The 11,612-nt window shown below is 48.3% G+C and overlaps 4 protein-coding genes and 1 long non-coding RNA gene across 7 annotated transcripts; 3 read left to right on the forward strand and 2 right to left on the reverse strand.

Annotated features, from left to right (window-relative positions):
* Positions 1–756: 756 nt before the first annotated feature.
* Positions 757–2,274, reverse strand: LOC6526356 (WW domain-binding protein 4). The gene is made up of 4 exons (XM_002087442.4): positions 2,087–2,274; positions 1,957–2,029; positions 1,176–1,900; positions 757–1,098 (listed from the first exon to the last, which is right to left on the reverse strand). Coding segments are annotated over exons 1-4 (1,017 nt in total). The 5' UTR covers positions 2,089–2,274; the 3' UTR covers positions 757–881.
* Positions 2,275–2,276: 2 nt separating this feature from the next.
* LOC6526357 (probable serine hydrolase) lies at positions 2,277–4,066 on the forward strand. The gene is made up of 3 exons (XM_002087443.3): positions 2,277–2,488; positions 2,674–2,760; positions 3,050–4,066. The coding sequence occupies exons 1-3, from the start codon at positions 2,419–2,421 to the stop codon at positions 3,886–3,888; spliced, it is 996 nt and encodes a 331-aa protein (XP_002087479.1). The 5' UTR covers positions 2,277–2,418; the 3' UTR covers positions 3,889–4,066.
* Positions 4,067–4,926: 860 nt separating this feature from the next.
* Positions 4,927–5,764, forward strand: LOC6526358. Its single transcript, XM_002087444.4, has 3 exons — positions 4,927–5,161; positions 5,224–5,347; positions 5,398–5,764. The coding sequence occupies exons 1-3, from the start codon at positions 5,088–5,090 to the stop codon at positions 5,638–5,640; spliced, it is 441 nt and encodes a 146-aa protein (XP_002087480.1). The 5' UTR covers positions 4,927–5,087; the 3' UTR covers positions 5,641–5,764.
* Positions 5,675–6,741, reverse strand: LOC120320608. 2 transcript variants are annotated; one of them, XR_005560138.1, is made up of 3 exons: positions 6,344–6,741; positions 5,820–6,279; positions 5,675–5,752 (listed from the first exon to the last, which is right to left on the reverse strand). It is a non-coding gene; the product is annotated as an uncharacterized LOC120320608 (long non-coding RNA). The 2 variants fall into 2 exon arrangements; XR_005560139.1 differs by lacking the exon at positions 5,675–5,752 and having other exon boundaries at positions 5,834–5,973; positions 6,032–6,279.
* Positions 6,742–6,962: 221 nt separating this feature from the next.
* LOC6526359 lies at positions 6,963–11,572 on the forward strand. Of its 2 annotated transcripts, none has more exons than XM_015197895.3 (4): positions 6,963–7,331; positions 9,026–10,033; positions 10,468–11,061; positions 11,151–11,572. In XM_015197895.3, exons 2-4 carry the CDS (start codon positions 9,945–9,947, stop codon positions 11,416–11,418), a joined length of 951 nt encoding a protein of 316 aa, XP_015053381.1. In that variant the 5' UTR covers positions 6,963–7,331; positions 9,026–9,944; the 3' UTR covers positions 11,419–11,572. The 2 variants fall into 2 exon arrangements, with proteins under 2 accessions (XP_015053381.1, XP_039226683.1); XM_039370749.2 differs by lacking the exon at positions 6,963–7,331 and adding an exon at positions 7,545–8,854.
* The last annotated feature ends 40 nt before the right edge of the window (positions 11,573–11,612 follow it).

Here is an 11,612-nt window from a genome sequence, read left to right on the forward strand (position 1 = left end):
TTTCGGCTTGACCTTTCCTCTCCTTCGACGCACACTGACACACTCACTTTGCACACATTTACAGGTGTGTGTATGTTTGTGTGTGCGGTGTAATTTATCGAAAACCACTTTTTCGATTGCCCGTGTTATTGTTTACTTTTCACTCCTTCGACTGGCAGAATTTTGCTTTAATTCAATTTATTTACACTGCAATTGCCACACAGATTTCAATTGAAATTTCGACGCTGCGATTGCACTCGCCACTTTTGCTGCTTCCCCTTCTTCTTGTTTGTTTGCAGTGCGGAATCGCAGACGAGTGGAAGGCGAACAGCGAACAAACGAACAGCGAAACGAAACCAAACCAAACACCACAGCACGGCGCACTCGAAACAAAACAGCGCGACTCGGACTCGATTCAACGCAATTCCGACGCAATTTCGACCGCTCGCCTACAACAACTGAAGCAGAGTGACCATCTGCGGACGCGGGAAATATACCGCGGGTCGTCGTTGAAAATGTACTAAAATTGACAGTGGTTTTTAGACCCAAATATGCCATCACTAAAGCCGAGACACAACCCGATTGTACAGAAATCGTCTACTGTTATCGGAGATACACACCGATTGTACAGAAATCATCTACTGTTATCGGAATTTAAAATTTATAATCATGAATATGAAACAAATGCATTTTAATTTAAGCAAATGCTAGGTAGCAAAACAATCCAATGTTTTAAACTACATTCTTTAAGCTGGGGAACTAATACATCTGCAATAATAGCTTTATGAAATCCTATATTATTTGAACGCATCTCACTTTGTAATTGTTATAAGCAAACACTTAAAAACCTAAACATCTCCTATGCCTAACCATATCTAATAAATATGGAGTCCAAAGATTACTTAGTCCTCGACGCGCTGGCGGCTGTTTCCCTTCTTGATGAACTTCCTCTTGAACGTGGCAGGCGCAGTGGCGGCTATCTCGGCATCCAGACCGCCTATCGTTTTCTCTTTGAACTTCTTGACTGGTGGTTCTGGTTCAGTGGAGGCGGAAACCACGGGAGCAGCACTGTAGTAATCCGTCTTGGGTAGCTGCCAATCGATGGGCTCTTCAGGCGCTCTACATAAATCATAATCAGTATTAGTAAATGGAAGAAAACCGAGTAAACAGCATGGATTCAATTGTTAATGCCTTACTTCACTTCGACAGTTTGCCACTGCCCAATCTCCTTGGTGGCCGCCTCCTCCTCTGTTTTGAATGTCTGACGCCTCTCTTCCTTCTGCTTCTTTTCCTTGGGATTATCGGTCTTCCGGAAGGCTTTCATCTTCTCACGGTTCACCCTCGCCACTTCCTCGTCGGCATTGGCGCGAAACTTGAGGGATTCCTGCGCCTGGGAGATCTCCTGCTGATCGATGGCCAGTTGGTTGATGCGCTCGTACTCCTCGTAGGACAGATAGCCCTCCTTCGGCGGCTTCCAGACGGATTCATTGGTCTTCACGTTCCAGTAGTAGGTGTGTCCTTCATCCGACTTGCCCTCCACCCAGAGCGAGGCTTCGGGAGCGGCAGTTTCGCTGGTCACCTTGCCGGGAGCCACCCGCCTCTGGTCCTCTTCCTCGTCGGAGAGTCCTTCCAGGCGCATGGGGTCCACTTGGCGGGATCTTCCAGCCGACGAATTAGCACCGCCTGAAGCGGAAGCAGAGGCCGTGGCCCTCATCACCGTATTGATGGATCTGGCGGTCATGTCGCCGCGGGAATGCACATCCTGGGCGTACGACTTCATGGCCGCCTCCTCCATCTTGCGGATCTCCGCGTCCATTTTCTGGCGTTCCCGTTCCGATTTCTCGCTGTTGCGACTGATGTCGGTGATCCGTTTGGCCACATTCAGCTTGTGCCGCTTGCCACTCTCGTGGAAGGCGACGCTCTGCGGGATTAGCGGTCATTGGTGTGAAGAATAGATCCTTTATTTCATAAACTCACCGCCTTGTTGTCGCTCAGCCAGCATTTGCAGAAGTCGCAGAACTTCCGCTCGTTTGACTTCCAGTACTCCGTCCTGTTGGGATCGAGGGTTAGCTATTGTTAGAGCTGGTATATAAAAGAGTAAACTTACATGTTGATTTCACAGCTAAATTGCTTAAAACGCGAGAAATATTAAATTTTGTTTGCAATCGCAAATGAAAACAATGTGCGGTAGTTGCCACCTGGTCGAGAATGGTTTGCGCTCAGTGGTGAGCACATCACACAATAGCCTCGTATCTGGCTTTCTAGCCATTCCTAGTCATTCTGACATCTCTGTCAATACCTATCGACAATCGAATTCAGCGGATCGGGAAACTTTGCGAAACAAAGTTTAGTTAGTCGCTCTTTGAGATTCCCCGAGGCAGGAGCTCGCCCGATCCGCGTCCAGCATTACGGAGCACTACTTCCGAGCAGCAATTAGCCATGGGCCAGACACGCGTGGCAACAACAACAGCGACGCCATCTCCATCGGCGTCACCTGCGCCAGAAACAAGTGAGTAAGCCGGAGGAGGAGGTCGTGGTCAGGTCACCAATTCGCACGCTCTGCGCACCTGAGTCCGAAGTTTTCGTTGGTTGCGCTTCACCTGGCTTACGGGCGATTTCACCAGACACACTTTCGTCACAGCTTGCTTTGGTTTTAGTCTTGCTAATGTGGATGTGGATTCCCCTTGTTTTCAGATGGCCAGACGGAGGAGCCCCTGCAGCTGCTGGGCGAGGACAGCTGGGAGGAGTTCTCCATCGCCGTTCCCTGGGGAACCGTTGAGGGTGAGTCACCTGCAAGCCGTTTCCTTATCAACATCATCGACCATTCATGGCAATCTGACGTGATTTTTTATGTGACGCAGCTGCGCGAAAAGAAAACTATTTTGATAGTTTCGGCGGACTAAAAATGTTTAGGCTACTTGACCGACCACACAGCGCTATCTCTTTAGTTGTTTTTTGAGTAATACTTTTTGAAACATCATCCGATTCCTCGAAACTATTAGCATGCACGTGATAAATCTAAGTTATGTACCTTTTCCTTCTGTGAACTAATCGATTTTCCCGCTTGCAGCCAAGTGGTGGGGCTCGAAGGAGCGGCAGCCCATCATCGCCCTTCACGGCTGGCAGGACAACTGCGGCAGCTTCGACAGGCTGTGCCCCTTGCTTCCGGCGGACACCTCCATCCTGGCCATCGATCTTCCTGGGCACGGCAAATCCTCGCACTATCCGATGGGCATGCAGTACTTCATTTTCTGGGACGGCATATGCCTGATTCGGCGTATAGTGCGCAAGTACAACTGGAAGAACGTCACCCTGCTGGGCCACTCGCTGGGCGGAGCTTTGACCTTCATGTACGCGGCTAGCTTTCCCACGGAAGTGGACAAGCTGATCAACATCGATATCGCGGGTCCCACGGTGCGCGGCACTCAACGGATGGCGGAGGGCACTGGTAGGGCGCTGGACAAGTTCTTGGACTACGAAACGCTGCCGGAGAGCAAGCAGCCCTGCTACTCGTACGACGAGATGATCAAACTGGTGCTGGACGCGTACGATGGCTCAGTGGATGAGCCTTCGGTTCGGGTGCTGATGAACAGGGGCATGAGGCACAATCCGAGCAAGGATGGCTACCTGTTTGCCAGGGATCTGCGGCTGAAAATCAGCCTCCTGGGCATGTTCACCGCGGAGCAGACGTTGGCCTACGCGCGACAGATTCGTTGTCGCGTGCTCAACATCCGGGGCATTCCCGGCATGAAGTTCGAGACGCCACAGGTGTATGCGGATGTGATTGCCACGCTGCGGGAGAATGCCGCGAAGGTGGTCTACGTTGAGGTGCCTGGCACCCATCACCTTCACCTGGTCACCCCGGAGCTAGTGGCGCCCCATGTCAACCAATTTCTGAAGGAGGCGTGAGCTTCTATCGGGATTGAGTAGCAAATTACTTAAGTAGACGGATAGGTAGAGAATACTGTATGTATATAGTTAGTGTATTTCATCCCACATGTGATGTGACAGTGAACAAAGGTATGTGCCCGATTTGCGCGGATCTAAATATTATGACAGATAATAAACACAAATTATGACCAAACAAGGTAGTGCCTTTTCGTCACAACTGGGTAGGCGTTTGCCACTTGGACTTTGAGCGGCGAGTTTAGCGAAATATCTTCAACAGAAATCTCTTCATGGCTACTATTCTCCTTTTGGCAAGTCATAGTTAAAAACACTTTTATGTTATTGAGGTGTTTAGCGAGTCATCATTACAATTCAATTTGAAACCTGGTGAAAGACTCTTAATATTAAATATCTCTATTTAATTGAGACCCAGACCTTTTCTCGACCTTTGAACCAAAACATGGATACTTGATAGTATTGAAGGTCCCAAAAGATATCACAAGCTATAATCACCCTTAGTCGCTAAAGTAGATAAAAGAAATTTAAGTTCGTCGCGCCTAAAGTCGTAATTTGATCAAACAGAGATTATAACCTGAGAGTGTAAAGACCGGAAAAGGTTCCACCCAGACAATATACTCCTAGATAATGCTGACATACGAATATCTTCCATGGAAAATAAGGCGGATATAACAACTTATGGATCATACGATATCTGAAATGAAAATTAATTTCGAACAGCAAACTAATATTTCTATGGCAGGCAGTTGACAAAATTGGTTTATTCCACAATATAATAAATCTTGTGGAGATAAACTATCGCATTTTCCTATGTAATTACTTTCGCATTTATTGGCTATGCAGATAAAGCTGAACTGATTGCAACCAACTGATATGGAAATAGAGTTATAATTGTACACCCATTAATACTCTGAAATATGTTATGCTTTACAAAATCATGTTGCTCATGTTAATTTATTTAAATATCAAATTAACTTTACTTTAAAGTGTGAAATAATATTTTCAAATTCTTAGCAAAATACCGTTGGACCTTAAGGGTTAACACTACCGTTATATTTATCTATCCATGTGGCAACTCTTTCTCTGCCTCCATCAGTTTCCAAACAGCTGGCAACACCCGGTAACGGCCACAACAAGGTACCGTTGCATGGCAACTCTTTTGTTTGGATTTTGTTTACAAAATCCGTTTGCAAGGCCGCACAATGGACCTCATCAAGGAGATTAACGACAAATACATGGCACTCGAGGCGGAGATCGACCAGAAGCTGGAGAAGGTGTAGGTTGGCCCTGGTAGAGTGCAAGGATATACAAGGTTATATACATTGAGCTACTTCTTAGGCAAGCCGAGGAACTAAAACTGGAGCGGCAGAACGAGCAGCTGGCCGAGACCTCAATCTGTGCACCTGCTCCCAAGGTTTTGTCTTACGAGGAGGCTCTCCTGCGGAATACCAACACCTTGAAGGTGAGCCATCTCCTAGGGTATCACAGGTGCTTAGGACATTCACATTTCAGGCTCTGGAAATAGCCAAGGCCCGTTTGAGATCGCGCTCCACCTACTCCCCGGTGGAGAAACTGCTCCAACAAGCCCTGCACAACTACCGAAAGGAGCTGGAGAGTCTGCACGACGCGGTGGATGTGCGCCAGGACCAGGAGAGACCAGAAGACCGGAAGGAGGAGGAGGAAGAGGAAGAAAACCTGTATGAACTGGTCATGCAGAATGTGATGGAGGCCAAGAGGCAGCAGACCGACCTATAAGACATGTATTTCCCTGGAACTCGAGCAGTTCGTGTGGCCATATAGTGGTATATATTGTTCACAAGCGAGACATTGCCAAGCTGAATAAACAGGCCGCAAGTGCACACATTTGCTGGAAATTGAATCGAGAATGGAAGAATGGGAATGGGAATGCCGGGTGAAATGGGGTGTATGCTCACTTTCTGTTCCCACTTCAAACAATGATCGAAATGGAGCAAACAACGGATGACGAAACGCAGCCGAAGCGGACCACCTTGTCGCCATCCCAATCATCTAAGTGGCCGATCGACGACGATGTTCCCACCCTCGACGTTATCGCCGCTGGAAATATATCTGCCAAGGCGAGAAGATATCACCCGGAGTCAGGTAACATCAGAGCAAACACATTTACCTAATTAGTTGGCCATCTAACCACTTGGACATCCCCAAATCTGTCCAGAGCAGGCCGAAAGGAAGCCCAGGCAATCAACTTGGGTAATAAATCAATTAATGACACTCCGTCTCGTGCAAACATCAAAGAACATTATGGCTGGGTTCTCCTGGCGTGTTCGCCTTGTCTTCTGATAAAGTCGCCGGCGACAGCGGCGGTGTGGAGCAGATCGCTCCAGCGACTGGAGTTGTCAATTGTCACAGGTACAGCTGGGGGCAAAAAGATGTAGCCGGCAATCAAATTGGGAAGTACTTCTTTAACATAACCCCTTACATTATAGAAGTAAGTATAGTAATATCGTTGGAAGTAAGTTTGAGACATAAGAATGTCATGGTATCCTTCCTGTTTTAGATATTAATGTAATGAAGATCCAATTACTTCAGCACTATAGTAGTGACCTCAGCTGTGAGTTGGCTTGAATGGATGCGCACGACCGGGTCGCAGGTAAAGGGAGCGGGCGGGGGCGAGGGCGAGCACCCTCACCTGTGAGCGCACTACCTGTGCTGATAAGGCCAGCCACGACGGAATCTATTGAGACAAATTGTGGGGCGACACCTCCATATTCATTTCCACTGGCACTGGCATTTCCATGCCGTTCAGCCGTTCTCTTCAGCCCTTCGGCTACGTTGACAGCAGCGTTTAATGGCCAATACAAAGACAGCACGCACGCTCGGGTGTGAGTGCTATCTCGAGAATATCACCCACTTTCTGCTCCAGTTCAATATTTCATATTTATTTGCTTTCCGTTTCTGTTTTTCGGCTCTCCCTCCGCTCTCCCGAGCTCCTTGCACTCGCACCTGTACAGGTGAGATATGGACAGCCGATCGACGACACGGGGTGTACTTCGTGGGCCCCGATTCTTCGTCGGGAGCTGGTGTTTTAAACTTCACCGTCAAATCCGACGTTTCAGTTACGTTCCGAGTCGCGACAAGTGCATGTAGTGCCGCCCCGATCCCAGCGATCGCCAAGATATGGGCCACTCAGTGTAGAAGGTGCCTACGTGTAGCTACTCCGCTCCATGGAGCCATCCGAGTCCCGGGCAGCGAATTACTTGGGCCAAGGGAATGCAAACTGTGATGCCTAGTAGTTTGTTCGTTTGGCTTAAGTTATTTTCATGTCCGACTAAAGCGCCACGTGGTGGAGATCGTTTCTAATCGGATCGGATTGGATATTCATGGTGGATGTAGTATCTCCCAATCAAGGAATCGAGTGAACTAGTGAGTTGGCCACGCTTGGGCATCCTAACTGGCTACGTCATCAGGTGAGGATCGGGGTGAGTGTGAGTGTGAGCACCTGAGCAGCGCCTCCTCGAAGCCCCATCGATCTGGAATGATTAGCCTGGCGCTGATACCAAAGAGCGACGTGATTCGCTCCGCTCCCAAAAAGTAGACGCCGGCTGATTAATTCCGCCGCCATATTCGGCTTCCGTTTGGTTTTCGGAGTCCGATTCCGAATTCGAATCCGTATCCGAATGGAGCACTGCTCTTCGGATGGGCGTTCGGGTTCGGGCTGGGAATCGACTCCACTTGGTGCGCTGGCACGGTCTCTCTGGCCGTAAACCCATTATCACTATATTGGTTGTACGATTTGCGGATCCGTCGCCAGTTGCCCGACTGTAAAATCTGATTTCTGTAGACGTGTCGTCGCTTCGCCACAACCGATTCGATACGGCTGGGGAAACTGACTTGGGAACGAGATAAGAACTCTGGTCTGGAAAGGCACAGAGAGAAAAACAGACACATGCTGATCATTTCGAAGATCTATCATCACACCACCCAGGACTGAATGGAAATGTCGAAATATTCAAAGCGATTGTCTTGAACTGGGGGGATATGAAAAGATATCCTTTTGATATCATCAACATAAAGCGACTTGAAATTGAGGTATCTATGTTACCCTGGGAGCATTAAGTTGGTTTTTTTCCAGTGCAGTGGGGTAGCAAAGGGTTTCTGGGTAGGACAAACGTGGCACTCTGCTAGTGTAAGGTGAAAAGGTAGCCGAAACCAAACTGATAATTGTGCAACGTACACAAACCTTGCTCGCATTGCTCCACTTGCTCGCGGGTTATCAGTTGGAGTGACAAGCGGAAATTAAAGTTGAAATCGACACGATTATTTCATTAGTTCTGTTTAGTTTGCGAAGGGCCGAAGAAGTGGGCGTATGCCCGGGGGGTGGAAGTGGGCGTGGGTGGTATCCGAAAGGTCGGGCAGGAGTTGGCAAGGTCACCCGGATGTTTATATTCGGCAGTCTAGTTGCCGATTGACGGATTGATTGTCAGTGGCCATAACTAACCAATTAGCGATTGCCATTCGTAGCAGGCAAAGCCAGGCACATCCTTGGCTGGTTGGATCGGGAGATGGTGGGTTGCCAGGTGGCTTGGGTGCCTTTGGTGCTCCAAGGTGAAACGCAATCAGAAATAAGTGCGCCCAGCCAAGTCGAGTTAAGCTGGAGACTTGGACCCAATTCCATCAGGTGCAAGCGACAGAAACAGCGAAGACAAACAGAGGCCACGTTTTTGGTAGGAGGAGTACAGTAAAGCCTCCAAAAAGAGGTCAGTTTCGCAAAAAACCGTCTTAATCCTGGATATTGTTCAAAAGGGGAAATAAGGCTAATAAAACACAAAACTTCAGGCTTGGATAGATAGACTGGTCAGCTTTAAGGAGCTTCCACTGTTGGAGGGCACGAGTGGAGCCCTGGGAAGATGTCATTGGTTTGGACGTGGACGAAAGCGAAAGGTGTAGACGCAGACAGAGACGGAGACAGAACTTCAGCGAATATGCCAAGGTACGTCAAAAGAAATGAATTACCCCGGACTGGAGTCGAAGGCGCGAGGGGAGGGGGATGTCTCGAGGAGGGAGTGGAAAAGTGCTCCAGCCCCCAAGTCGCACTTTACTGCAAATGCAAAAACTTTAGACAGGGAATCAATTGTTGTTACCTTGTTTTATTTCGCCCAAGACACGCAACAACAATGGAACCGTCAAAAGGGAGAGGCCAAGATGGAGAACACGGCGAGAAGACATTCTAATAGTACAATGCCTCGGGTCGACAGGGCGTATTCAAATGTAGCAGCATGATATTCATAAAAAGGATATGAGCAACCATCAAAGAGTCCTTATCAAGTAAAACTCCTCCAACTTGCAATTCTAGATCACAAACCCATAATATGCTTTGTATTTTTATAACCAGTAGCTTGCGAGGTTATATGCGCAATAAATTTTATGATCGGAAATTTGTATGCGATAAGTACTGTTTCGAGTTAGGATCATAAATGTTTTATCTTCGAAAAAAGTATTTGATTTTGCTTATGGTACAAGTGCTACGATGATGATCAAATACTTAAAGTTTAAGCAAAAATAGGGATAACAACTAATTGCAGCCTAGTTTTTCTCGCAGTGCCACTGGTAACTAGCAACAAATGGGCAGTCGGCAGTTGGGGGCGTGACAGCAACCGTGAAAAGAACTCGAGGATGACAGTTATGGGTTACAAAGGCAAGGATTGAATCAAATAAATAAACGCGCAAGGTTCTCGTCATGGAGCGCGGCTCACTGGGTCGGATACAGGGGGCGGGGATTTATATGGGATTCGATTGAACGGGTTGAGCTATGCGCGGGGGCAGGGATTCGGGTATGGGCATGGGCCTGGGGGTAACCTTACCACGTCGACGTCCACGTCCATGTCAAGTTTGCATGCGGCTGCAGGTAATTCCCCATTTCACCCGCCTTTACATAATCACAACAAATGAACGAGGAAAGGCGACGGATGGCGAATCTATTAGCATAAGGGCGCATAAAACGGCGCCGTAGCCGGATCCGGCTGGATTCCATCGAGGATTCGCACTCGTCGACTCAGTTGCAGTGGAGCCGTGGAGCCGCGATGAACGTCTGGAAAGCAAAGGTCCTAACGGAAGTCCCCTTCGGACACGTCCTCATCGTCAGTGGGCGCGTCAAGCCTCATCCGAATAAGTAAATGCTGCTATCCCTTGGATACGCGGTTCTCCAGGAAAAGAATATTACTGTACCACTTTCATCTGAGTTAAGGTTTAAGTTTCTAGCCATCAAACAGAGACAGTTGGTTTAAATGTTCCAGCTAAATTACGCTTTTAACTCTCTATATACGTGTCAAGCTGTTGAATTCATAAATTATCAAGCAACTAATTTCAATTAGTTCAATTACTTATTGCGATTAGGTATAAACTGTATTCAAGTTATCCGATTATTGACTAAACAATGAAATTCTAATGCCAACGAAAAACTTTCAAGGCTCTGCCAGAGATTTGCCTTCATGTAGATAACTGAAGTTGGTATCCTTAGCGAAGTGGAGTGCCGAGTATCCTTGACCCTCCATGAACTCCAAATCCTTAATTTCTCACTAACGAAACCTCTCGAATTGCGGACAGAATTTCGCTGGACCTCACGGATAATGTGAACGCGCTGAACGAGAGCGAAACGGTGTTCCTGAAGATCGAGGCCAACTTCCGCGAGGGCCAGATCATCCGCAGCATGTTCCAGCCGGGCGAGGGATGGCAGCAGGAGGAGATCTCCAAGAACTGGAAGTGCGACGGCCCCAAGAATCCGCTGCAGCCGGGCCAGAGCTTCACCTTCCGGGTGGCGGTGCTGCAGCGATGCTTCGAGATCTACGTGAACGATCAGCTGTACGGGTCTTTCGAGTTCGTGAAGTTCCCCAAGCAAATCAACTACGTGCGGACCTACGGGGACTTCGAGAAGATCACCCAGTTCCACCACCGCATGCTCTTTCCGCTCGTCTTCCCCAGAACGCTCATGTGTCCGGACAAGGTGGCCTTCCAGAGCGACGTGCCCAGGCGATACGAAACCGGTACTGTGGTGGCCATGGAGTGCATCGCCAAGGGGCCACCGACCACGGAGTTCTCCATCTGCTTCCAGTGCAACGACACCGGGAGGACGGTGCTCCGGTTCCACGTGAACTTCGATCGGACAACGGTGTCACGCAGCTACCAGCGCGAGGACAACAGGTACAATGGAGTCCAAGACTCCAATACCTAAATTTAGCTAAATTTGAATAGAAGTCTTTAACTTTACATACTAATTCTAATAATTCTAGCTTTGCCTTAAGCGACGAGGAGACCGAGGGCGAATTCCCATTTGTGCGCGGAAAGCTCTTCAAGATCGCCTTTGGCCTCGGCGATCGGGCTTTTCTGATCGCCGTCAACGGGCAGTACTTCACCTACTACAACTTCCCCGGACGCCCCTTCTCCATATCCACATTGAAGTGTTTCACCAACGAAGTGGGCGACTTCGCCGTGAGGAGCATGGAGTACCACTCGGATTCCCCGCTTCTGTCCCGCGTGGAGAAGTTGTCCATCATTTAGTCGAAAGTGATTCCTGTAGTCTTCTTTAATCGATTCGATTTCTCGTAGTATGCTCTTTGTTCAATCGTTGGCTTTGATCACCGTACAGCACCAGTTAACTTCTTCTTGTGAGCATATAAATAAAGCAAAGCAGCTCTCCAAACTTACAAAGTAATATCTTAGCTTAGTTTTTGAACTACAATCTCATCATCAAC

This window comes from Drosophila yakuba, chromosome 2L, assembly GCF_016746365.2.
Source record: "Drosophila yakuba strain Tai18E2 chromosome 2L, Prin_Dyak_Tai18E2_2.1, whole genome shotgun sequence".
NCBI classification, from domain to species: Eukaryota; Metazoa; Arthropoda; class Insecta; order Diptera; family Drosophilidae; genus Drosophila; species Drosophila yakuba.

Excerpts from the sequence above, each read along its gene's own strand:
- LOC6526356 (XM_002087442.4), bottom strand. Across the intron at positions 1,901-1,956 it reads GGCTGAGCGACAACAAGGCG|AGCGTCGCCTTCCACGAGAG; the intron begins GTGAGTTTATGA and ends CTAATCCCGCAG. Across the intron at positions 1,099-1,175 it reads TGGCAAACTGTCGAAGTGAA|AGCGCCTGAAGAGCCCATCG; the intron begins GTAAGGCATTAA and ends TGATTTATGTAG.
- LOC6526357 (XM_002087443.3), top strand. The coding sequence starts at position 2,419 with ATGGGCCAGACACGCGTGGCAACAACAACAGCGACGCCATCTCCATCG. Across the intron at positions 2,489-2,673 it reads GTCACCTGCGCCAGAAACAA|ATGGCCAGACGGAGGAGCCC; the intron begins GTGAGTAAGCCG and ends CCTTGTTTTCAG. Across the intron at positions 2,761-3,049 it reads TCCCTGGGGAACCGTTGAGG|CCAAGTGGTGGGGCTCGAAG; the intron begins GTGAGTCACCTG and ends TCCCGCTTGCAG.
- LOC6526358 (XM_002087444.4), top strand. The coding sequence starts at position 5,088 with ATGGACCTCATCAAGGAGATTAACGACAAATACATGGCACTCGAGGCG. Across the intron at positions 5,162-5,223 it reads GACCAGAAGCTGGAGAAGGT|GCAAGCCGAGGAACTAAAAC; the intron begins GTAGGTTGGCCC and ends GCTACTTCTTAG. Across the intron at positions 5,348-5,397 it reads GGAATACCAACACCTTGAAG|GCTCTGGAAATAGCCAAGGC; the intron begins GTGAGCCATCTC and ends TTCACATTTCAG.
- LOC6526359 (XM_015197895.3), top strand. The coding sequence starts at position 9,945 with ATGAACGTCTGGAAAGCAAAGGTCCTAACGGAAGTCCCCTTCGGACAC. Across the intron at positions 10,034-10,467 it reads GTCAAGCCTCATCCGAATAA|AATTTCGCTGGACCTCACGG; the intron begins GTAAATGCTGCT and ends AATTGCGGACAG. Across the intron at positions 11,062-11,150 it reads TACCAGCGCGAGGACAACAG|CTTTGCCTTAAGCGACGAGG; the intron begins GTACAATGGAGT and ends TAATAATTCTAG.